The 26596-nt window shown below is 46.2% G+C and overlaps 2 protein-coding genes across 4 annotated transcripts in view; one reads left to right on the top strand and one right to left on the bottom strand.

The window, feature by feature from the left end:
- Positions 1-4531, bottom strand: part of ACOT9 (acyl-CoA thioesterase 9) — a 29798-nt gene extending 25267 nt beyond the window's left edge. The window contains exon 1 of the mRNA XM_061570215.1: positions 4444-4531. Within this exon, the coding sequence (XP_061426199.1) occupies positions 4444-4475 (32 nt within the window). The 5' untranslated portion in view covers positions 4476-4531. The remainder of the gene's footprint in view (positions 1-4443) is intronic.
- Positions 4532-5349: 818 nt separating this feature from the next.
- On the top strand, positions 5350-25463 carry LOC133353860 (zinc finger X-chromosomal protein-like). 3 transcript variants are annotated; one of them, XM_061570332.1, is made up of 7 exons: positions 5350-5535; positions 16359-16464; positions 17923-18036; positions 19951-20103; positions 21319-21459; positions 22487-22633; positions 23801-25463. In XM_061570332.1, the coding sequence occupies exons 2-7, from the start codon at positions 16368-16370 to the stop codon at positions 24979-24981; spliced, it is 1833 nt and encodes a 610-aa protein (XP_061426316.1). In that variant the 5' UTR covers positions 5350-5535; positions 16359-16367; the 3' UTR covers positions 24982-25463. The 3 variants fall into 3 exon arrangements, with proteins under 3 accessions (XP_061426316.1, XP_061426315.1, XP_061426317.1); XM_061570331.1 differs by having other exon boundaries at positions 22484-22633; XM_061570333.1 differs by lacking the exon at positions 17923-18036 and having other exon boundaries at positions 22484-22633.
- The last annotated feature ends 1133 nt before the right edge of the window (positions 25464-26596 follow it).

The raw sequence follows: 26596 nt of genomic DNA, 5'->3' as shown, positions 1-26596 counted from the left end.
TACGGCATGAAAATCGGAAACATGAACATTGACAAAGAGAATGAAACAAAGCCTGAGAAGAAGTGTGGACAGGTGCAAGCATAGAATTACATGGAGACACAGAGAGAGAGGAAGATAGGGATCACAGCATTAATGCAATTCTCTCGTCCTCACGCGTGCAATTAGATAATTTATAAATAATTAAACCGATTACCATTTATGTATCATTACATGGGTTGGACGCTTGATGTATATGTGCAGGGGTTCTCCGGTTTTTCCCTCCACATTTAGAATCAACACGCCTTTAGAGTGTTACATTTCCACGTGATAAGGCACTTCGTTGAGTTATCATTTGTGGTCAGGTCGCTTATGAAAAAGAGCTCGAGAGCTCAGTCGGCCTTACCTGGTAAAATAAAAACATGTTTCGTTTCTAAAATAAAAAGAGTTGAGTTTAGTTAAAAAAAGGGGATGCACAAAATGAAACGGCACGAGTAGCGCGCTCAATACGCACAGTACACACGCAGTACACACAGTACATGCATAATACACACACAGTACACACACACAGTACATGCATAATACACACACAGTACACACACACAGTACATGCATAATACACACGCAGTACACACACACAGTACATGCATAATACACACACAGCAGACACAGCCGCATACAGACTTGATTGGCGAAAGAAAGCTGGAGTGAGAAGCACGACTTCTGCGTTTACAACCCAAAACTCAACGACCAGAAATGACTTCATGGCCTCTGTCCTCAACATGCTTGACAATATTTCAAGTGAACCGTCATTTATATAATTGATACATATAGCTGTGACAATTGTTCTTCAACTAACCCTAGGTGAGCTGAAACGATCAATAATTAATTGGCGTGTTGCACCGCTTGTACACGCGACGATTTAATTTGCTTAGCCGTGTCGGGTGGTGTATGCTCCAACGACTCACAGGTTTGGCCAGATTGTCACGTGGCCCAACCCAAAAACGTCTCAAAAACACATTCCTGCGGAGGGAGCTGGTAGGAACGTTGGGTTGCTCGGTCAATGGCCAGGGTCAACGGCGGCGTGGTGTATTCCGCAAATATGCCCGACTGTGAGGGCGGGCACAAGCCGGCGTGAGTAGGTTAAACGTTGAGTTTTATAAGGGCACCACGGGGTAACCAGCCCCTCCCCACCAAGCCCCACCCCTCCCACCCCCCACCCAGCCCCTCCCTCCCCACCCAGCCCTTCCTCACCCACCCCACCAGCCCCTCCCCACCCCCCCCACCCAGCCCCTCCCCACCCTTCCCACCCAGCCCCTCCCCACCCAGCCCCTCCCCTCCCCACGCAGCCCTCCCCACCCAGCCCCTCCCCACCCAGCCCCTCCCCACCCTCCCCTCTCCACTTAATCCCCACCCCTCCCATTTTTGGATGCACGACGGACGGACACAATAATTCCCTGTGGGCTGGTGGAACCAGGAGGTTCCTACCAGTATAAGGCAACGCATGGACCGGGTCAGCCGAGGCACACTGGGCCGCCTTCTCGCTCAGTCTACATCACGACCCTTGGTTTAGCGGTGGTGGGGTACTTTGCACGGCCCTGGGGACTTAATTAAGTTACGCCTAATTGGGTTAGGCGTACAGTGCGGTGGTGGCCAGTGAACCGAGCACTCAACTCTCATTTGGCATCAGTATAAAAGCAACACCGTACAACTCTCTACTTGTACGTTGAACTTATTCCCGACTGTATGTAGCCAATCGTGCTAATCAGTAGTCAGAAAATAATAAATATAAACGATTAAACTGTGTTTTTTTTTTTACCAGCTAAGGCCCACTTAGCTGTGTAGCTCTTTTGTACAAGCAACCTGGCGATTACAGATGATAGCAGCTCAAACAAGTGGCTTATTGTGTAGCAATTCATAGCAGCCAAATACTCTGAACGCATGTTGTATGTTGAATTTCTTTCGCACCGTACGTAGCCAACCGTGCTAATCGGAGGTGCTTCTGAATGTGGAGGGAGAAACCGGAAGACCCGGAGAAAAATCCACGCGAACACTGGGAGAAAGACACGCAAACTCCAAATATTCAGCAGATGTCAGGGTCGGGATTGAACCCCGGGACACCTCTTGTATACCAGGCGAGGTAGTTTATCATCTCGCCACTGTGCCGTAATAATCATTTTAACTTGTAACCTGCCAGGGCAGTATTGGCTCACTCTGGAAGAGAGAGAACGACTCGGAGGCACGAGGAAGAACCACAGACGACAAGTGGGGAAAGCAGCCAGTTGGCACGCTGTCACCAAATTCTCCCAGCTCTGCAGTCCTCTCTACATGCAGAGACGTCTTCATACAAACGCTGGCCATTTCACATGTGGGAGGAAACCGGAGCTCCGTGCGAGAGGGCAACACTGTATCATACACTGATGGAACAGATGGAGATTAGTCCACACTTGCTGTACTGCCTTCTCCTGGTAAGCCGGGGTATGGCACCACTTTGATGTCTCTGGGGAGCTTCACCACATTTGTGATCCATCAACCCTCGATGTCCCACTGCAATGCTGCTGCCAAGCTGAAAATGCACTCAAAATGAACTTTACCATTTAACATAGCAAGCGGTGATATGCATAATACAGGTATTGGGTTGGATCGCGTAAATGTGTCCTTACACCGGTGGCTCACGTCAGGAAAACGTGCCAATCAGTTACTATCTTCTTGGTTCTTTCGGTAAAGTCACGTAGAAGGGAAGTAATAAAATGATGAACATAAAACATAATAAAATAATATATTATAATATATGATATTATTATTATTTTATTTTATTATTATATTAATATATTATTATATTATTTTATTACGTTTTATTTTTATCATTTTATTACTTCCCTTCTACGTGACTTTAACGAAAGAACCAAGAAGATGAATCCCTGCAGTCACGAAAGCTTTAAATCGAAATCAGTTACTACTTCAGCACACCGGCGTGTTGGTCTCTGTGTAAGTCTATGCATCTCTGTGTAAGTCTATGGGTCTCTGTGTGAGTCTATGGGTCTCTGTGTAAGTCTATGGATCTCTGTGTAAATCTATTGATCTCAATGTAAGTCTATGGATCTCTATGTAAGTCTATGGATCTCTGTGTAAGTCTATGGATCTCTGTGTAAGTCTGTGGATCTCTGTGTAAGTCTATGGATCTCTGTGTAAGTCTATGGATCTCTATGCAAGTCTATGGGTCTCTGTGTAAGTCTATGGATCTCTGTGTAAGTCTATGCATCTCTGTGTAAGTCTATGGGTCTCTGTGTAAGTCTATGGATCTCTGTGTAAGTCTATAGATCTCTGTGTAAGTCTATGGGTCTCGGTGCGAGTCTATGGATCTCTGTGTAAGTCTATGGGTCTCTGTGTAAGTCTATGGATCTCTGTGTAAGTCTATGGATCTCTGTGCAAGTCTATGGGTCTCGGTGCGAGTCTATGGATCTCTGTGTAACTCTATGGATCTCTGTGTAAGTCTATGGGTCTCTATGTAAGTCTATGGGTCTCTGTGTGAGTCTATGGATCTCTGTGTGAGTTTATGGATCTCTGTGTGAGTCTATGGATCTCTATGTAAGTCTATGGATCTCTATGTAAATCTATGGATCTCTGTGCGAGTCTATGGATCTCTGTGTGAGTTTATGGATCTCTGTGTGAGTGAATGAGCTTGAATGAAAGTAAATGTGATGGAATGTAAGTGTGAATCAGAGTGAATGTGCCAATGATTTAGAGTGAATGAAACGTGTGTGAGTGAATGTGGGTGCGAGTGAAGGAGTGTGAGCGGATGAGTGAGTGATTGACAGAAAGCATGGCCGAGTGAGTGAATGCAAGCAATAGTGAGTGAATAAAAGCAACAGTGAGTGAATAAAAGCAAGTGTGAGTGAATGACGGAGGGAGTGAATACAGTGAATGACAGAATGAGTGAATGAAAGCGAGTGTGAGTAAATGAAAGAAAGTGAGTGAATGACAGAGTGAGTGAATGAAAGCGAGTGTGAGTGAATGAAAAAAGTGAGTGAATGACAGAGTGAGTGAATGAAAGCGAGTGTGAGTGAATGAAAAAAAGTGAGTGAATGACAGAGTGAATGAAAGCGAGTGTGAGTGAATGACGGAGGGAGTGAATGACAGTGTGAGTGAATGACAGTGAGCGAATGAAAGCGAGTGTGAGTGAATGAAAGCAAGTGAGTGAATGACAGAGTGAGTGAATGAAAGCGAGTGTGAGTGAATGACGGAGGACGTGAATGAGAGTGAATGACAGTGAGTGAATGAAAGCGAGTGTGAGTGAATGACGAAGGGAGTGAATCGAGTGAATGACAGTGTGAGTGAATGAAAGCGAGTGTGAGTGAGTGACAGCGTGAATGAAAGCAAGAGTGAGTGAATGACAGCGAGTGAGAGTGAATGACAGAGTGAGTGAATGACAAGGAGTGTTATTCAGTGTAAGTGCCGCGCTCCCACCTGCGAACAGCGCCGCGACTCATCGCGGCCATGACAGAACACCCGGGGGACGCGCACCCACGGGCGTGGCTCAACTCTCACGCGGTGACGTCGTCACGCACGTGCGTGGTGACGTCACGCGCAGAACGCGGCGCTTTGATGTGCCAGTGCGCGATGACGTCACGAGCAATACAAGCAGGCGTCATGGCGTAGTCAGTTGCGTAAGACATTAATATCGAGCGTGATGACGTCACACGTAATGTTGTTCTTTTAGAGGTGAGATGACGTCATCGGTATATCGTTTTGTTATGACGAGACATTTGACATATTCTCCGGATCATGAGACGCATTTATTCTGCTTGCCTTATAATCCGGTAGCTGTTTGTGTCTGTGACGAAATTTATATATCTTTATTGACACCGTGCGGAGATTAATGTGATGAACGTAGATGACGTCATAGAGGACCTTTGTGTTTATTTTGTTGTCCATCCCACCGCACCTCCAATGAGCACGGTTGGCTACGTACGATGCGAAAGAAGTTCAACATACTGTACATGCATCACGCAATAGTGCAAATAAGTGACGGGATACCCATGACGTAATGTCCAGTCCTCTCGACATTGGCGGATCGCAGCGCTATGACGTCAAATTCATCCAACGCTCTGCGCGATGACGTCACGTCACCCGAGGGGGGTGGTGATGTGCCTGCTGCGCAATGACGTACGGCGTGGTGACGCCACGACGCTGAGGTCCGCTGCGCAGTGACGTCATGTCACCTGGGGGGGTGGTGGTGTGCCTGCTGCGCAATGACGTACGGCATGATGACGCCACGACGCTAAGGCCCGCTGCACAGTGACGTCACGTCACCCGAGGGGGGGGGGGGTGTGCTGGTGTGCCTGCTGCGCGATGACGTACAGCGCGGTGACGTCACGACGCTGAGGCCCGCTGCGCGGTGACGTCATGACGCGCGCGCTATCCTCGTCGAGGCCTGCGGAGCGGAGCCCGCGCCCTTTTCGCGACGAGGAGGAGGAGGAGGCGGACGACCCGCGGCGCCGCGCGGCCGCGCATGGAGTGAGCAGCGAGGAGGGAGCGCGGCGCAGCGGCCACGCGGCGGTGAGGACGCGCGCGGAGACGCGGCGAGAACGCGGGCGGCGGGGGGGGTGGCCCCCGAGGTCCAACGCCACCCCGTAGCGGGGGGCCCTCTTTGCGGGCCGCGCTCAAGGCGAGTCGAGGGCCTCCCGCGAGGCCTTGTCGCGGTGCCGCCACCACACGCTTGCCGCGCCGCGTGCCTTCGCTGCGGTCAGGGGCACTGCGAGGAGGCGCGGGCATTGAAGCGTAAGCCCCGGCGGCAAGAGAGACGCGGGAGACGTGGTGATAGTAGTGGTGGTGGTGGTGGTCCCGTGGTGATAGTGGTGTCCGTGATATGTGATGATGACGGGTGGTGGTGGTGGTGTTGGTTGTGGTGTTTGTTGATGCTCGGTGGCGATCTGTAGAGATTGTGGTCATGGACGGTAGTGGTTATTGTGGTCTTTCGTATGGCTGATGCAGAGCAACCACTACAATTTCACGTGAAGGTGGTCAGGCCAGAAAACCGCGTCAGGAGTAGTGGAATGTATCGCTGCGATGTCTCCTTTGTGTGTGTGTGGATCGGGCATTGCGTCGTTATATGTTGCACGGACTGTTCTGGATTTGTAATGGGCAATTAATAATAGCGGGCTTTTGCCAGCTAATACCTGGGTCGGCTCCTTTTCTATCCACTCGGTGTGTTGGCTGCGTGCTGCGTGCTCCTGCTGCTGCTCTTGCTGCTGTCAGGAAACATCAAAAGGTCACGAGTTCAGGTCTCGGGCATGGGTCGGATCCGCCCATGATCGTCATCATCCATACCTTTTAGGGCGATAAAACGAGTACCATTTGTGTGTGAGGTCTGCAGCAATTCTATATGGAGAGAAACCCGCGACCCACACCTCGGGAATGTTAGATTTCTACGTCTGCCTCAGGGCTTACAACAACAACAGCCGTGTGCGTTGCATTTCGGCTATTTTGACTTGCGTTGGTTTAATTTCTCGCTTCATTGTTGAGTATTGGTCAAAGGCAGATGACCCCATGCGTATGAGAGGACATTTCTTAAAAGGCCAAATAGGTGGCCATATGTGAGGATGAGTCGCGGGTTCAATTGATGAACGTTAGCTTTGGTGCTCTGCTACTTGTACTGTAGAGATGTAAATGTTTTACTTGTAATCTAAAGCCGCCTTGACTTTCACCGGGCATGTCAGTTAAGTGAACTGTGGGGCCTGCTCAGACAGCTGCCGTACCCCTCAGTGGTCCGCGCTCATCCAGGGCTACAACACGCATGCACCTTTTTTGGGATCGGGCATGTCAGCAGAAGGAGAACTGCTTGAAAGTATGGGGCGCGCAAAGCTAGAGTGGTAAGGTCACACGGAGACAGAGGAGGAGGGAACTGATTTCCAAGGTGGGTACATTGAATTCGGGATAGAGGGAAGATAACCAAGATGGCAGGCTGAGGGAACGAGGGCTTGTTGGTGTCGTGGAGGGACAACGGGGAGAGTGGTGGAGGGCAGCAGACGATAGTAAGATGAGGGCATGGAAACATGGGCACCACGGTGGCGAGATGTTAGCTACCTCGCCTGACATGCAGGAGGTTGTGGGTTCAATCCCGACCCTGACACCTGTATATTTGGAGTTTGCGTGGATTTTTCTCCAGGTCCTCCGGTATTTGGTGGCTATAAATGTCCACGTGATAAGCCACTTCGTTGAGCTGTCATTTGTGGCCAGGTCACTTCTGAAAAAGAGCTAAACAGCTCAGTCGGCCTTACGTGATGAAAAATTGTTTAGTTTGTTTCCTACTCACTGATGTAATGCAAGGATGTTACAACATGTAACGGGTTCTCCAGTACTGTATATAGTCAGGGTGTTAAGCGTGCACACATTATTGACGTTTTAAGATATGCGTAGAACACACGCTGGGACACGCAATAAAAGCTTGCGTTCATTTCTCCTCCAGAGTTTAGCCGCGGCTGTTGAACACACCCTGAAGCCCACCCTGCATCACTCGCATCTAGAACGCATCTAAAAACGTGTTCATCGGTGGGTTCAGCTCTCATAAGACGCCACTCACACAAACTACAGTGTCATATTGATGATAATTGATAACGTCCTCTCTTTGCTTGAATAACTCATATTTATTTGAATAATCGAGGTTTGCGAGGTTGATCATGTGGATTCAAATATTTTACAAACTTTGAAAAATATGTATTTCTCAACCGCAGGACAAATAGAGTATTGGATATTAACCTACTTATTTGCGTAAATGTATGCATGCCATCCCACTGACTGTCAACCCATTTTAAGTCACCACGTGGGTAAATTTTGACTTAACTTTCATGACTGCAGGAATTAATATTATTTGGTTTTTTCGGTGAAGTCACATAGATAGAAATAGAAAATACAATAAACAAAGTGTGCGTACTGGCAGTCTATAATGTAGACTGTAGCCTGGTTTTTAAGCTGGTGAGCGTATTGGCAGTCTATAATGTAGACTGTAGCGATGGTTATTAAACTGAACCTGAGTGAGCGTACTGGCAGTCTATAGTGTAGACTTATTCTGGTTCTTTCAGTATAAAAATAAAAAAGACTGCCAATACACTCACCAGCTTCAAAACCAGTCTACCAGGCTACAGTCTACATTCTAGACTGCCAGTACGCTCACTTTTATTATTATTTTTTAATGATTTGTTTTATCTACGTGACTTTACCGAAAGAAGCAAAGAATATGAACACCTTGTAGGTGTTGAAAAATCAATTCGTGTTTAAATCCCATTTGAGTTGAATGACTATTGCTCACCAATTTCAACGTTTATGTTTCTGTAATTCCATCATGTCTCGTGTTCAGCATTAATTATGCCTTTCCTTGACAATTTTCTGAAATTGCTTAATTTATGAGTAAAAAAAAAATCACTTGGAAATTCCTTGCTTTGGAGCATCTTGTTTGCAAGGGTTTCTCCATTGACACATACATAGCAAAAGTATTGACGCATAAAAAAAACATTTATTGGCTTTAAACACTTAACGCCTGCTCTAATCCTGGGATTCTCAACTTCTGTGGTGTGGAGATCCCTCAATCTGGACTCTGCCCCTAGCCCCACTCAATTTTAAAAACATTTTGGCATATATGTGGATCTTGAACGTATAGATTAAACTGGTGAGGAAAATCTCTCAGGGTGCCACGGTGGTGCAGTGTTAACGCCCTCGCCTCGTATAGAGGAGGTCGTGGGTTCGATCCCAACCATGACGCCTGCTGTATATTTGGAGTTTGCATGTTCTCCCCGTCGTCGCGTGGATTTTTCTCCGGGTCTTCCGGTTTTTCCCTCCACATTAAGAAACATGCTTTTCGAGTATTTGGCTGCTATAAATTTTCACACGATAAGCCACTTGGTCGAGCTACCCTTTGTGGCCAGGTTGCTTCTGAAAAAGAGCTACATAGCTCATTGGGCCTTACCTGGAAAAAAAATTTAGTTAGCTGCCACTCCACCATGAGTTTCGACCACTGGCCGTCATCCTATCTATCGACGGGGTGATCGCAATTCCACGTACTTTTCTTATAAATCAATATTAAGCATCCTTTAATGTCCACTTATCCTAGCTTGAAAATAAAATACCAAACCAATCTTGGAACGTAACTGTTAACTTTTGGAAGTGGCCGCCTCTCGCACTGCAAGTTATTTGCCTGGAGACAGATATGGTCAGGAGCCAAAAATCATGGGATTAAACTTAAAACGGTGGCAGCTGCTGCGGGCATTATTCTAATGTCTTGATATTATGTTACACACAATAGCGGCATTGGCTGCATACAGAGCTGAAAGTGTTGGGATGTCATTCTGATAAAACTCCACATGTGGTTCATCAGTAATCTATCAGTAATTTATCCTGCACTGTATCCATACTACTGCCTGCATCCCTCTGAAAGACTTTCCTTGTCTTATAGGACCACTGCCCTAATCCTTCCAGAGAAACATCCCAAAGCTCTGGGAAAATAACTTGCCTCTCTGTATAGTAAGCATAAATATTCTGGCAACTTCCTGCCTCAAATGTGCTCCCAACTTAGTGTGTCCTTAAACTGACCTCCGTAATTACATATTCTATGTACACTGATATTTATACCATTATGGTAATGAGACCTTGGTAAATAATGCATTACCCATAACTTTGTTTCATGTGAAAATCTTATCTTATGTTTAAAGGAAATGTGTTACGCGTTAAACGTTCTACGTTATGATTATAAAAAATAAGGGGTTATGTATGTGTTAACCTCGCGTCAACAGTCTTACGTGCTCGATTGAAAACGAATTTATTTAGAACTGCTTTTTGTGTTTAGTTTGTTACGTACGGTGCGGAAAAAAGTTTAACATACTGTACATACATACATCTTGCACCCCACTATCGAGGAGAGCCAGTTGATACCACTGTTACCTTCTTCATCGTACCCCTGCATTGCAATCCTCGTCGCTCTTCACAGTCCGCAGGCCTCACGACCCTAGCACACCGTGAACTCGCTAAGTCCGCTCCGTGTACGTTTTGTGCGCAAACCATTTGTGCACATTTATCCAGGCGTTGGTGGAGCACGCTTATGATTTGTCAGACTCAGAGACTGACTTGGGTTGTGAGCTGGCCAAGAGCTGACAGGACAGCGAATGGGTTTGTGAATTTAATGTGTGCGGATTTTGTAGTTATCACCCCCCTACCCTAATTTGAGATTTTTCCCTGGGTACTCAAAAGCGCATGAGACTGATAGTGGTGGCTATGGACACCTGTAATCCAGCACTGTGGAGGCCACAAGAGTGGGTGGATCACACGAATTTTGTGAAACTTCATTCCCCGTGGACATCGAGAAGGCATACCCTTGCTTGCCAGGAGAGGGCAGTAGCTTAAACATATGGACTCCACCTGTCCTGTTCATATAGGATCGAGTGTTACCCTCTCACGCGCGTGGATTTTCTCTGGGTGCTCCGGTTTCCTCCCATATGTATAAACATCTCATGAATTTTCCAATGACACCTTAATATATAGTGGATCGCGGAGCTTGGGGAAGAATTTGGTGCCGCCTCACTGCCTGGCCATTGACCTTGGTGCTTTTCTGGAGTTCATCCCTGTGCCTCTGAGTCATTATCTTTCTTCGAGAGCGGGCAGAATCTTTGCGGTACATTCCGAGTTGAAATGTATTATTATTATTAAGCCGAAGACGCATACGCTGAATTGAATTTGTAAGAATCTTTTTTTTTGTTTCGTACTCTGTTGAATGGGTTCATTTGGCAGCGCAGCCATTACCACAACGTTGATGAGAATTCTTGATTTTAACCACGACCATTAATTATGACAATTCATTGCATCGGGTGGTGCATAATTCACCCGTATAACTTGCCCTCGTAATTGGGCATGTCATCAGTTAATTACTAATTGATTACATTTATTATTATCCTCATCACATGCATTGAATTGTAAATGTGAGATATTGATCATAAGAAAACTGGAGGGAAATGTCACGTTGAGACTGATTGAACAAACTAGGCAACATCTACGGGCCTATTCCATTCCTTGCCTGCCACTCGGTTATTAATGTTGACCGTCATCCTTTATAGCAGCGTGCAGTGTCCAAGCACACGTCCTTTGCTTGACAGTTTGGACGATGTCATGAACCTGCACGTATTTCCTAATAATAAAACTATTAAATGATCTGCTCTGCGAGATGTTAACTCCCTCACCCTGTGCATAGGATGTCGTGGTTTTGATCTGGGCCCTGACGCCTCTGCACGCTTGGAGTTTGCGTGTCTCTCTCTTCGTGATCGTGTGGATTTTTTGCTGGATCCTCTGGTTTTTCCCTCCACATTTATAAACGTGTGTTTAGAGTATTTGGCTGCCACAAATTTCCACGTAATTAGCCACTTCATTGAGCTACCATTTGTAGCCAGGTTGCTTTTGAAAAATAGCTATATAGCTCCGTGGTCCTTAACTGGTAAAATAAAAAATTGTTTATCGATTCAGTTTTTTGTAAACTTGACCCCAAACCATGACAGTTCATAGATTCACTCGGACGGGTGATTTCGAGTCCCTGCTGGGGACATCTTGAGGAGCTCGTTTTCTATTACTGCCTCTGGATCTCGCTCACAAAAGCGCAACTTTCTCAGCAACGATCCTTTACATGCGCATGCTGCAGATAATGGCGTACAGTGTCGGTGTGTTTACTAAATAAACGATAGTTTTGGTTTGAGTTGCACGTTCCTTTAATGGCCTGCCTCTAGTAGGGGTCTGTAACGATTCACCTCCCTGCGGCTCCAATGAATTGTCGTGATTCAAACTCGTGATTCATTCAGTGGCGAGATGCTAACGCCATCACCGGGGTATGCAGGAGGTCGTGGGTTCTATCCCGACCCTGACGCCTGTTTATTTGTAGTTTGCATGTACTACTCGTGTTCTCGTGAATTTTCCTTGGAGTCGTCCAGTTTTTCCATCCACGTTTAGAATCAACATCACATGTTTAGAGTATTTGGCTGCTATACATGTCCACGTGAGATTAAGCCGCTTCGAAGAGCTATCATTTGTGATAGCCAGGTCGCTTCTGAGAAAAGAGCTACAGAGCTCAGTGAGCCTTAGCTGGTAAAATAAAAAAAAAAGTATAGTTTATATTCTTGGTTCTTTCGGTAAAGTCACGTAGAAGGGAAATAATAAAATAGTATTCATATAAAACATTAATATAATATTATTATAAAAAAATTATTGTTTTATATTAATATTATTTTATTTTTTCCCTTCTACGTGACTTTACCGAAAGAACCAAGAATATGAATCCCTGCAGTCACGAAAGCTTTAAATCAAGATTTAATGTTTAGTTTAGTTTAAGAACGAGTGCATTCCCCGCTTTGGCTGCCACTCCGTGGTGAGTCTCGCCCACGCGCCGAGCAGCTCGTCACTTTCGAATGAGAGTCCGTCTGAGCTTCGTGAGTTCTCACCCAGTTAAACAAAAAAATAAACTTGGAACTTCCATCACCTTTGCAATGGCGTTGTTACTCGAGTTCACTTGTAGTGATGCGGCGTGCCGTGGCCGAGTGAAATTCACACTGCAGCCTCGGTGTTTCACTACCCAGTCACTCACTCACTACCCAGGTCACTCTTACAAATGAGAGACTATCTTCGCCTCTTGATTTCTCACCTGGTCAAACAAAATATGCTTTACCTTTTTGTGTCTAGTTTGTTGTCCTTCCTCCGTACCTCCGATTAGCACAGTTGCCTACGTATGGTGCGAAAGAAGGTCAGCATAGATACTGGACGTCTGTGAAAAAAAACTTAATATCTCATCGGATTCCGGCAGTATAAATAATATTCTGATTCTGACAACGTCCAACGTGCTGTTGTCGTGCGTCTTTCGCGCTCTCTGGCGCCGCCTCGTGGACTAAGCGAGACAAAGTAATAGTCTTGGCTCTTTCGGTAAAGTCACAGAAGGGAAATAATAAAATAATAAAAATGTTACAATAAAATTCTCACGACGTTTCGATTGCAACACAAGCAATCATCATGAGGTGTGAAAACCACCAGAAAATGTTCTTGCTGTGGTTTTCACACCTGATGATTGCTTGCAAAGGAAACAATTGAAACGTGAGAATTTTATTGTTTTATTTTTATTATTTTATTATTTCCCTTCTACGTGACTTTACCGAAAGAACCAAGAATATGAATCCCTGCAGTCACGAAAGCTTTAAATCGAGAGACAAAGTAAGTTTATTCTTGCACAAGAGAAACATTTTAAAACGTGACGGTACGAACCAGCAGATGTCTTGGACGTTGTTTACGGAGCCATCCTTTGTGTTGGTTTTACATTCTTGGAAACAACTTAACTCGCGTGCTTACATTTTTTTTCTCCGGATCCTCCGTTTTTTTGTCAATATTTACAAACATGTCTTTGGCTGCTATACATTTCCATATGATAAGCCACTTCTTTGAGCTTTCAGTTGTGTCCAGTTGGCTTCTGAAACAGAACTGATAGCTCAGTGGGCTTTAGCGCGTAAAATACAATTGTTTATTTCGTTATAATTTAATTATATTTAGTGATTTGCTTACCTTTCCAATGATATAGCACTCCTATCGGTTTTTGAACATTTTGTTGGAACTTTTTGACCTGCCCCAACTGAAAATCTGTGAAAAAGATGTTCATAGCTCATCGGATTTTTTCAGGATAAAAAAAAGATTCTGATTAATGGATTGGCACAGGCCGGGCAACAAGGTACTTACTTAACCTTGCCACTGCAGTTGTTGCTAATGCTGTTCTAGTTTGTCGTTCACAAGAATAATAGGAATATACATTCCTGCAGGAGCGAGGGATAGACTCCTATTCAACTGCACTTTAATGCAGCTGTTGCACATTATTGCATCAGCCAAAATCAATCCACTGCTGGATGAAGGTCTCCCCAAGCCGCCACCATTCGCAAATCGTACGATTTAATAATCCACCTAGTACCTGCACACAATCTGATTGTGTCGCTCCATCTCCGCGGGTGGATGTACTGTCAGGCACCTAACCGTTATTGCTTGGCTGCAAATCTGTTGTTTTTTTGGCTATCGGCCATCATCCCACATAGAGACGTGTTCTGCTCAATCCCAATTACCTTTCTTAATATTTAGAATGATTGTATTCACCTGCAAATGCTCTCCAGTCGCTGTGTTCAGTGTGTACTGCCTGCTATGACTTATAGCTCAGAAACATTGTTATTGATTCAAATAATGGGGAAGAGACTGAAAAGTTTAGTTTATGGATTCCGTCTGTACTGGACCATTATCACCGGACCTTTGTCCAGTGGTAAAAAAAACTATAGAAATATTACAAAATGTTTCACTTGAAAAAACCAAAGGTTATCACCGGTCAAACTTATTCTATATCACATAAAAAAAAAATTCACTAAAATGTTGGTGTTGTTTGGAAAATCTTCCTCATTCCAGTCATTGGCTGTACGATACATAGAGCGGTATTCCCCTGTATCACGAGTCATGTGTTTTTTGTATTACTTTTTTTGTTTTACCATGGTCCATTCCACCAACATGAGAGACGGTTGTTGACTAAACCTGCTCATATTCTTGGTTCTTTCGGTAAAGTCACGTAGAAGGGAAATAATAAAATAATAAAAATAAAACTATGAAATTCTCACGACGTTTCGATTGCAACACAAGCAATCATCATCAGGTGTGAAAACCAATCGAAACGTGAGAATTTAATTGTTGTATTTTTTTTGTTATTTATCTTCTACGTGACTTTACCGAAAGAACCAAGAATATGAATCCCTGCAGTCACGAAAGCTTTTAAATCGAAATTTAAACTTATTCAGTTTAGTCCAAGCTCTCCCTTCGATGTGTTTCAGTCTGGCTTTCTTGCGCCTGGTAGACAGTACTAACCACTGAAGTTTATTAAGCCTCCTGCTAACACCATCCATCGCTAGTCGCTGACACTTCATCTATTTCTTTCTCAGACTCGGGCTCTATTAATTCAGCTGGTGAGACCCCATTGAGCTAAGTAGCGCTAAGTAGCGCTGTTACACAGAATACCGCAGCCCAAGACCATCGGCATTGGTGGCATTTACAGGACATTGCAGGGTGGGAATTTGCAAACTAACAAGAGCAAAATAAGTAATATTAAAAAAAAAATGTTAAACACTCTTTAATGAAATGTACCCTACTGGTAATTGAAGAACCGCACGACTCCAGGAAGTGGCCCCGAAGGTTGCCATAACGTAAGGGTACCGTGGTGATTTACAGCCAACGTCAGTTGAGCGTGGACAATTAGACCCAAGCCGAAACGTAACATAGAAAAAAGATTGTTTACAAATATTTTTTTTGATAGAATATAGTATTGTCATCAGTATGACATAACTATACCAAGTTTGCAGTCGATACCCCATCGGGAACTGGGTTAAAATTGAGTTACAAGATTTGAGGATGCAACGACAACAACATAAAGAGTGAGTTAATAAAAAGCGTGTATCAACAACAACAATTATTGACTGGCGAGGGATCCAGGCTGTGCAGAAAGTCTGGGGGGGGGGGGGGGGGGTGTTGGTGGCGGGTCGCCAGTGTTCTGAAATGTGCAAACATAAAGCGTGGGGAATTTCATGTTATTGTGCCTGCACTGTTTTGCAGCTGCACTGTTGTGCACCACATTGGGCTCTAGCACAGCTACACCGCTGCTGCACCTCATTGCTGTTGTACTTTATTTCCGCTTCAGTACAGCACAATTAGCATTTTTTGTTTTTATTTGAACAAAACGCAAGCCCGATACAGCAGCACGCCGCGCGGCTCCACTTAACCGGGTATCACTGGCGCAGCTGAATTTTATTTCAGCCTCGCCTGGGGAAAAAAATATCAACAGCAGGCAAGGTCGATAAAACTAGTTTATACTCCCGTGGAGCCGTGTGGTGGTGTCGCTCGGCAGCAGCAACAAGGGTTGTGAGAATGAATCGACGGGAGTGAAGCTTGTGTCGGGGGGATTGATGGGAGAGGGTCGAGAGCCATTCCAGTTCCGGTGGACGTTTGGCAAACTGCAAATAATTTATTAACCCCCCCTCTTCTCTGTCATTTTGTGATGTTATTGTTTGGGTCGTTCTCGTGCCAACGAGGTGGTACACCGCTCGCTTCTGCAGCTCTGAATAAAAATCGCTTTATCTCTTGACATGAAACTGAGATCACAAACAGAATTGAGAGAAGAAAAAAAATGTTTGACCAAATGTTAAGGAGGAATTTCACATTTTTACAAATTTCACATTACAAACATGAATGTTATTCTACACAAAATGCATTCTGTGTATGTAAATATATTCGACATTTCTTAACTGAGCAAAGTTCTCACAATGCTAATGCTCATGTTGTGTCTGGTGTTGGTGTAGAACTGAACCATGAATATGGATCAGGACAGCATCAACACCGAGCTGCAGTTCCAAGAGGAGAATGTGATCGCCACTTTGGTAGAAATGGAACAAGATCAGCCATTGGGTAAGCCGCACCTCACCCTGTCCGCAGTAAACAACAACAAAAACAACAACTCTGCGCGTTGGACAATAGCACTGTGCGTGTGTCTTTGAAATAAAAACTATATAATAGGCCATGTTTCAGGCAATGGCTCTTTATATAGCCCATAATGTCACCCATTATAGATGTTTCCTTTTAAGGCTGCAAACACACAAAGCGTTCTTAGTGACACGGAACACGTTGAATTGTTTCATTAATTGTGGTTTTCGTGCCGCTGCCAACGCAGCAGCATCACCAGAATAATTTTCTTAAAATTAGACACCGTCATGCCGTTTCAATCATCATTAACACAACCCTGCGGAGGGAGCTGGTAGGAACGTTGGGTTGCTCGGTCAATGGCCAGGGTCAACAGCAGCGTGGTGTATTCCGCAAATATGCCCGACTGTGAGGGCGGGCACAAGCCGGCGTGAGTAGGTTCAACGTTGAGTTTTATAAGGGCACCACGGGGTGACCAGCCCCTCCCCACCCAGCCCCACCCCTCCCACCCCCCACCCAGCCCCACCCTCCCCACCCAGCCCATCCCCACCCTCCCCACCCAGCCCCTCCCCACCCTCCCCTCTCCACCCAGCCCCACCCCTCACATTTTTTGATGCACGACGGACGGACACAATAATCCCCTGAGGGCTGGTGTAACCAGGAGGTTCCTACCAGTATTAACCCCCTTGCCTCTCCCACCTCAAGATTTCCTCTAATTTTCTAACGGGTTAGCGTTTCCCCCTTGGCGTGAGTGAATGCACGCGCTGACACGTTATCTATTCCTTTCGATCCTCAAATCTTCACATCGGCACTGGCTACATACTGTGCGAAGGAAGTTCAGCATACATGCAACAAACAATGCAAACAAAAACCCTGACTCGGCCTATCATCCCTTTTGGGACAAAATAATTACCACTTTGTGGGAGGTCAAACGTTGGGTCATTGTATGGAGAGTTTGGCCTCCATCAGGGTAATGTGGAATTTCCACCGATGGCTCCGGTCTTTCAGGTGAAGTCGGTCACTTGAACGCGTATATGAGAATCGAAACATTTGAAGTTGAAGAAACGGGTCGGTGGAAGGAGGTACGGAAATAATGTTTCCGTAGAGAAGTGAGCATTGCCACAGAGACGTGAGCATTAATCGGCCAGTACATCTGCCTTGTTGACTGCTTTCAGCCTTTATTTGAACCTTTGTAGACTTATTCAATGTTACATTGCTGCTCTGTTGAAACAAGTTATTTGGTGATGCCATGCTGGAATTTGTGCACGAATAACAACTCTTTTTATCCACTCCATCTCATTTGGCCAACTCTATGTGCCCCAAGCATGGGCTGTAATATATTTATTTATAATGCCACACATGTACACAGTGTTATTGATGAACCTGTCCAGTTTATTTCTCTTTTAAATGGACTTTGTCCGTGTCACCACATTTCCATTTCTACAGGCGATATAGATGGATCCCATTTGAAGGACATTGACATCAAAAGAGATGGAAATACTTGCTCTGATGTTATCAAAGTTTACATCTTCAAGACGGAAAATGGGCAATACAACTCCGGTACGAACAGCAGACCAATCAAATAACCTCATCTTTGCATGCAACCTCCCTTCCGTGCCCTAGTCCCGCATTCATTGCTCTAAAAAAATAAATCTACCACTAATTGCAATTGGAAACAAGTAAACCCGTAAAAACAAAGTTTTTCACTCTAAATCCTTTATATGCGTGGCGGCTAGAGTTCTCTCGTCCTCTGGCTTGAGATGGCTGCAATCTATGGGTCAGATGATTGTCTGCCAGTATTAAGCAATTGGTAATTAAATATTTAATTAGTTTTCCCTAAACAGTGTAAAATTTTGGGAAAAAAATTTCACGAAAATTAATTGTCACACACAACGAGTCTGTGTGGAAAATGTCAGCTCGATTGGATCACGGGAAGTGGGTTAAAAAACGAGCGAAAGATTTGCACGGTCCTAAGCAAGCAAGCGAACTTAATATAAAGGATTTAAAAATATATTCGCCTGAGGAGGACGCGGGGATCGATCCCGCGACCTTTGGCATGGGAAGCGAGGGCGCTACCAACTGCGCTACTCCACCACGGCCTGTGGAGGGGTTACGCTCTGGGCTCTTGCACTGTGATGTTCAGCCAAAGCCATGAATGCGTTCTATTTGAATATATGTAAAATAATTTTTTTTGTCTAAAAAGTGTAAAATTTTGGGAATTTTTTTTCACGAACAATAATTGTCTGGCACAACGAGTCTGTGTGGAAAATGTCAGCTCGATTGGATCACGGGAAGTGGGTTAAAAAACGACCGAAAGATTTGCACGGTCCTAAGCAAGCAAGCACGCGAACTTAATATAAAGGATTTAAAAAATAGTGCTCGTTGTGCCTATAAATGCTCTGCACACATAATCGAATATGTAATCGAAGTCTTTTGTTTGCTATGAAGAAGGGGCATTGCCCGAACACGTCGCCTATTGTATGTTCTAACTTTTAGGCCATGCGGTGTTATTGTCGAACGCGTGGAGTTTTCAGTAAGATGTGTATATGTTACCATTTCACTTTGCTTGATTGACTGAAGTTAAGTGTGTTGGCTGAGCTGTGATAGGTCTGATTAGACAGTCATTAGAGAAGACAGAAAATAATACAATTATCTAACGATTATTGCATAATATTTATCCTTTTTCGGCACTTGATATCAGCTTGACTTCCTTTGTATACATATTTCTGTAACGTGAGCACACTTTGCCCGGTACACAGTGATGGAATTCAAAATCCATTAAAACTCTTTGACGTTTAATGTTAAATTAAATTGTATCATTGCCTTTGTATCAAAGAATGTGCATGCATATAATATAAACACTGAGTGGACATTTGTCTCTCTGTGCATAGTGAGGCCTGAAAGAGTTACCTGGCACATCTTTGGTATGGCGTTTGAAAAAAAGCAGCAGGCTACAATGTACGTGTAATGTTTTAAGCCGTTCCATGGAATCTGGGGTAACTGAGTGGAGTTCACTTGTTTCACCAAAATACAGCACGTTGTATTGGAGTCATCAGTGATGTGTGACTTATGATTTTCAGTTCACCGCATTCGCAGTTTGGTGGAGGGGAGTCCCCGATCGTTCCACTTGTGGATAAAATATCACCACACCTTCATCCTCCGTGTCGTGTTATTGTTGGGTCGCGGTTGAGAGCGGTCCCCACTGCCATTGGGGCAGCAGAGAGAGACAGCGGCCGTTCCTCCGTCGGGCCTTAGGCGATGCTCTCGACTGGGACGCCGCTGTTTTTCCTCACGTCCCGCGTGCCATCGGGTGACACGAGGGACCTTTTCGGCCGACAGAGGAGTCGAGGCGCGTGTCCGCAACGGACGTCACGATTTCATACGGGCAGAGGGTGGTGGCGGGGATTTTACGTCCAATTTTGTGAAAGTGTAACGATTCTGTGGATCGCGTGGCGGATTGTGCGCATGACGCAGGGGCAGCGTCTGGTGTGGCCATCGACCCTTCGCATGTGCATATCAAGCAGGAAGATGTGGCAGTGCTGGATTCCACGAGCATCACCACAGTTCCACAGGAAGAGCTCGTGTACATGGCAATGGATGGTCCGCAGGATCAAGTGCAGGAGATCAGTAAGTTACACGCCCGTGCGATGTCACACTTAATGGACCGCCCGGTAAGAGCGCATCACACGCAAGCCGGCGATTTGGAGGCAAGGGTTGGTGGATCGTTTGGAAAAAATGAGTGCGTTAATTTGTCTGAATGCGATTAATAATGTATTATTTTGGGGGAACTCGTCCACGTAATGATCTGACGAAACTCGTGTCATTAGATAGGCGGCAGCGTGGCAGCGCAGTTGTAGCAATGATGCCTTACAGCAAGAAGAACCTGGGTCCAATTGCCGACTCGGGGTGCCTTTCTGCGTGGAGGTTGTGTGTTTTCTCCCCTGTTCTGCAGAGAGTGTTGAGAGCGTTTAAGAGAATGAGTGATTGAGTGAGATTAAGTGAGTTTATATTTGTGGAGTTGTGTATGTTCTCTCCCTGTTCTCTATGGATTTCCTCCAGGGTCTCCAGTTTCCTCACATAGCTAAAAAAGAAATCACACATACCATATGACTGGTACTGGCCAAACATCCCAATGCTGAAAAAATGCCTGAAAATGTCTCAATTGGGGTCACACGCAGCAGCAGCAACAACATTTCCCACGACTGCGAACGCTTGGTAGGACCCTCCTGAAAAAATACTCTTGAGTCTAAGTAAGTCTTTGCTGCGTAAAAAAGCTAATAATGAGGGCCATTCCCTCGGCAAATAAAATAGTCACGTGTACAAAGGTTTAACTTGTCAATTATTATTTAATCTTATCAGTAATTTGAAGAAGAGTTCTCACAGCCGTATTTAGCGCTGGTTTTATGTAGCTGTGTTGAACTTCTTTCTCATCATGCGTAGCTAACGGTGCTTAGGTAGGACGTTGACTGCGAAACCCTGTGTGTTATTGTAAGAATGTGTTCATGATTATGTGTGTGCGTGCTTAATGTGGGGAGCGGTAGTGTCACGTTCAGTGTGTTGAGCTACGACCCCGGAGACCTGAGTTCAATTACCGCTCACGGCCAACCGCAATGACTATTATCTGAACCTATTCCTGGGCCTTGCCTAGGTCGACTCTGCCTCAAATGAGTACCTGGTGCAGTGTGTAAACATCGCCACTAAGGAAACAAAGACGGCCGGGCGTGGTGCTGGCCACCCGCCCCCTAATGTGCCATGCCGGCCTTCATAGATGCTCACGAACAGCACTTACCCCAACAGTCTGGTAAAGGCTGTTTTTGCCGATCTTTGAAATGTCTCAACCAGGCTGTGCGGACATGACGGACGACGTGTACATGGAGGTGATTGTTGGTGATGATGAGGCGGTCACGCTGGAGTCGGAGCCCCGAGTGGAGGAAATGGCCCTCAACGAGGAGATCCTGCCCGTGTCCTGGACGTCCGCATATGGTATGGCGTTAGGACGTCGGAGCATATCGCGGCGATAAAAGGCCTCTTCACACTTATCTTTAAATACAACATTTTAAATTTGCATCACCATAGCTGGGCATATTCGTGTGTGTGTGTGGAAGTGTTGTGTATGATGGCCCAATGTCTTGACATGAACAGACTTAACCAGGGAAAGTTTGGCACATTGTTTGGCTAGCTTGGAAGATTCGGTCAAAACACCCTCTCAGTGCAGGGGTTGGCAACCTGCGGCTCCCGAATCACGTGCGGCTCTTTAAGAACTGCTCCGTGACGTTATTCTTTAAGGACCCACCGTCTCGTGTTCACATTACATGGCGGCTCTTGAAATATTTAGTTTGTTACTGAATTCTAAAATAATGGCTCTTCTTGTTATTTTGGTTGCCGACCCCTGCTCTAGTGGAGGCCTCTTCCACGAGCAGTGGCATGAGCGTGCCATTCCTGGGCTGTGCCTTAACCTTATGCGAATTATATCAACAAGATGCAGGTGATTCTAGATTTGAAGTTTCCGTGACCACAAGGATCCATACTCTTTGGTTCTTTCGGTAAAGTCACGTAGATGAAAAATAAAAATAATAAAATGAAAATAACTAAATTAAATCACGACGTTTCGGAGGCAACACAAGCTTCCGTCATCAGGTGTTGCCTCCGAAACGTCGTGATTTAATTGAGTTATTTTATTTTTTATTTTTTATTTTTCATCTACGTGACTTTACCGAAATAACCAAAGAGTAAAGATGCAGGTGACAGAGTTTGCACTTTTGCAGGTGTAAAAAAAAACAATAACATTGTCCTGAGTGCGAAACTATTTTAACATATTAATGAATATCTTTATTTTGCGAACACATCAATGGGCTGTTTTGGACCCTGTGGTAAATCGTGATTCCCCTTGATGTCGCCGAAGCGTCTCGATTGGTGAATGAACTGGCTAATTTGCGTGAACTTGTCAAGGGGGAAAGATGTTAGATTATTGCCGTAAAATGTACAAACGTGTGAATTGCTTCTTCAGCAGAAGGCGGCGTGGATGCAGTGGACAGCAACGGCGTGCTGAGCCTGTCGAGCAAGGCCGATGAAGTGATCTTGACTCCCACAAACAAAACCGACCATCGCAGGCAAAGCCGAAAGAAGAACGTCGCCACTCGGATGCAGCACACTATGAGTGAGTGTCTGTGCTGTGACGCAGTCCGATCGTGTCTACCACAGTTCAGCACATCATTAGTGAGTGTGAAGTTAATATTCCTAAACGACTACTTTATTTGAAACCTAATAATTGTGCAATACAGCAAAGTGTGGACTGCCTGGTATACAGGAGGTCATGGGTTTGATCCGGAGCCTGATGTCTGTATATGTGGAGTTTGCATGTCTCTCTCCCCTTGGTGGTGTGGATTTCTATCCAGGTCCTCTGGTTTTTCTCTCCAAATTTAGACTCAACGTGCGTTTAGAGTATTTGGCTACAATGAATTTCCACACGATAAGCCACTATGTTGAGCTATCATTTGTGGCCAGGTCGCTTCTGAAAAAGAGCAATATAGCTCAGTGGGCCTAACTTGGTCAAATAAATCATAATTAATTGGCCGATGACACCTCAATATAATGCGGACCGCAGAGATTGGACAATTTTTGGTAGCGCTGGGCTCCTCACCGCGTGGCTGCTGCTGCTTTCCAACTCGTCTGCGGTTCCTCCTCCTGGCGCCTCTGAGCCGTCCTTTTCCCTCTCCTCTCTCTGTGAGAGCGAGCGAATGCTGCGTGGCGGTGGCGGCCACTTTGCAAGTTGAATTCTCGCCTGTGGTCGCGAGCTCTCCATAACGCGCCGCGTGTGTGACGTAACGGCCTGGGCGTTGTTTATAATCGAGAGCGCATGGAAGAGGGGGACAGCGCTAAACGAGAGGCGAGGAGAGACCCAGTGGGCCACGCTCGAGGTGGTATGATGATGGTGGTGGCCACCGTGCGCCAGCCACGTAGCTCGCTTGGGAGTGGATATATTCCCGGCCAATTGGCAGGAAGAGATTGATGGGTGTTGAGAAACACATCCGAGCTGTTATCATGGGGAGTCTCTTCCAATTTTCTTCAAATTGCCAAACTCGGGCAGAGCTCCCAGTCCGATGTATGACGGGTACCTGTTATATAACAGAGACCGTGTCAGACTATTTCCAATTAGCTCAGAACGGATGCTTTTTATTTATTGTTTCATCCATAACTACCAACTTTAATGTGCTCAAGCGAATGCGTTAATACGTCCGACGATACGTAATGAAGTGACTACGCGTGTTAACGGGCCCACGTACAACAATGCTTCAGAATGTGTTCTGTTTGTGTCTCTTAACAGGTATTATCGTAGGCCCGAATGGGGAAAAGATCCGAGTGCACCCTTGCTTTGTGTGCGGGAAGAAGTTCAAGACAAAGGGATTCCTGAAGAAACACATGCTAAACCATCCCGAGGATCACCTGGGGCGGAAGAAGTACCAGTGCACCGACTGCGACTACACCACCAACAAGAAGGCCAACCTGCACACCCACCTCGAGGGCCACCGCCTGGGCCACCCCAAGGACCGGCCGTATGAGTGCGACGAGTGTGGCAAGCAGTTCTCGCAGCCCGTCGCGCTCACCAACCACAAGCTGACACACAAGACCAAGGGCGCCAAGATGAACAAGTGTCGCTTCTGCGACTACGAGACGGCCGAGCCGTCGCTCCTGAGCCACCACCTGCAGGCCGTGCACAGCAAGAGCTTCCCGCACTGCTGCCCCGAGTGCGGGAAGCGCTTCCGCCACCCGTCGGAGCTCAAGAAGCACGTGCGCATCCACACGGGCGAGAAGCCCTACGCTTGCGCCCACTGCGAGTACCGCAGCACGTCCAGCTCCAACCTCAAGGCGCACATGCGGTGTCGCCACGCCAGCGCGCTGCCCTACAGGTGCGACGACTGCAGCGCAGCGTTCCTCACGGGCTCCGAGCTGCAGAAGCACGCCGCGGTGCACCTGGGCGCGGACCGCGTTTTCCAGTGCCAGCACTGCAGCCACCTGAGCGCCACGGCGGGCGAGCTGGAGCGCCACGTCGTGTCGGTGCACACGGAGGACTTCCCGCACAAGTGCGACGTGTGCGGCAAGGGCTTCTACCGGCCCTCTGACCTCAAGCGCCACATGGTGGCGCACACGGGGAAGAAGCAGCACCACTGCCGCCACTGCGACTACCGCAGCGCGGACCCGTTCAGCATCGCCCGGCACATCCTGTCCGTGCACACCAAAGACATGGCCTACAAGTGCAAGCGCTGCAAGAACTCGTTCCGTCAGCACAAGGAGCTGAAGAAGCACATGCGTCAGCACCAGGCGAAGAAGGTGTACCAGTGCGAGTACTGCGACTACAACACGACGGACGCGTCGGGTTTCAAGCGGCATATCATCTCCATCCACACCAAGGAGTACCCGCACCGTTGCGATTTTTGCAACAAGGGCTTTCGCCGGCCCTCCGAGAAGAACGCTCACATAATAAAACAACACAAAGGGCAAGTGTAGGCCTGCAGGGAGATGGGAGGTGGTGTGTGGGCCCCTAAGATGCTCGGCCCTGAACGCTTTGCTCTACCGAACCACATGTTGTTTATTCTATCGTCATCATCATCTATATTGAAATCTTCTCCGCTGCACGCGCACACTGTGTGCGCGTGCGTGCATTATTCACAAAAAACACACATTTCTTGTGTATATTTGTATGTTTTACAAAGTATTGTGTTTGTGGATTATATTTGTAAATGTAAAGCTGTAACATAATAATAATTAATAGTTATCATTTAAGGGTAAAGTTGTTATTCTCCCATTTTGTTTTTGGGAAAGGTAGTATTTGGGGGTAAAAAAAAACAACACCTGGCTGAACGTATCTCGTTCTTTACGTTCAACTTGTGATTTTTACTTCTATTACAGTGAGCGTCCCACCTACCTGTAAATGCTTGTCAGTTGTGAATGAAATTCAAAAAAAAATAAAACTGCTTTTGTACAATTTAGCATTTGGTTTGCAGGCCGTGACAGCATGACGCACGCGTTTATTCACTGGGGCGAATGGGGTCGCGCGCGGTTGTTTTCACGGACGTAGCCGCCCGTCTTGTGGGCTTGCCTTGTGTTATTTATACAAATCGTCGCCTATTTTCAATACGTTTGTCCCCTCTGCATTTAACGGTGAAATGAAAATATTCTTGCCGCAAAATAATGTTTCATGTTTTCGGAACTGAACCACCTGGTGACCAATGACGTGTTTTTTATACGGATTTTATGCTTTTTAATAAGTTTGGTGTTATTGACTAATGTGTTGAGTGTTTTTGTTTGTTTCACAGGAGCGCATGTCCTGTTCAATGTGCAGATGTGTACATGTTGCACTAGTGACCAGGCGAGTGCTGATGATTGTGTCCAATATGTGTCTATTAGTGCTGGATGACATTATTTGGTTATTATTACTACCAAGATTTACCCAGGAAAGCCTCGCTACTTTTCAGGGGGGTCCTGCCAAGTTTGCGCAGTAGGGTGGGGGCGATGTTGGTGCTGTGTGAGCCTAATTGAGTATTTTGCATTTCATTTATTAGCATTGGGGATGTTTGGCCAGTACCAGTTACATTGTATTTTACTGGTAAGAACCTCCTGATGACACCAGCCCACAGGGGATTATTGTGTCCATCTGTCATGCATCAAAAAATGGGAGGGGTGGGGCTGGGTGGAGAGGGGAGAGTGGGGAGGGGCTGGGTGGAGAGGGTGAGGAGGGGCTGGGTGGGGGCTGGGTGGGGGGTGGGGAGGGGCTGGTCACCCCGTGGTGCCCTTATAAAACTCAACGTTTAACTTAGAGTCGGCCATATTTGTGGAATACACCACGCCGCCGTTGACCCTGGCCACTGACCGAGCAACCCAACGTTCCTACCAGCTCCCTCCGCAGGAATGTGTTTTCGTTCGCTTGGGGAGGAAACCGAAGGATCAGGAGAAACCCCATGCGGAACAGGGAGAGAAAACAACTAACTCCGCACAGGAAGGGGCACCCCAATCGGGAGTCGATCCCAGGAATGTCTTTGTGTGAGGCGTGAGCTGTTACCACCATTGCCGGCATTCGCAGCACGCATGTTGAGCGGACACGTGTAGGTCGTAAAAGTTGGGT

Source organism: Lethenteron reissneri, chromosome 45, assembly GCF_015708825.2.
Source record: "Lethenteron reissneri isolate LAM-NWPU_2019-01 chromosome 45, ASM1570882v1, whole genome shotgun sequence".
In the NCBI taxonomy this organism is placed as follows: domain Eukaryota; kingdom Metazoa; phylum Chordata; class Hyperoartia; order Petromyzontiformes; family Petromyzontidae; genus Lethenteron; species Lethenteron reissneri.
This window is presented reverse-complemented; position numbering and strand designations above follow the sequence as displayed.

Bases quoted from the DNA above. Each gene is read 5' to 3' on its own strand.
- LOC133353860 (XM_061570331.1), top strand. From the start codon at position 16,368: ATGAATATGGATCAGGACAGCATCAACACCGAGCTGCAGTTCCAAGAG. The intron at 16,465-17,922 runs GTAAGCCGCACC...CCATTTCTACAG, and splicing joins GGAACAAGATCAGCCATTGG to GCGATATAGATGGATCCCAT. The intron at 21,460-22,483 runs GTATGGCGTTAG...TTGCTTCTTCAG, and splicing joins GTCCTGGACGTCCGCATATG to CAGAAGGCGGCGTGGATGCA.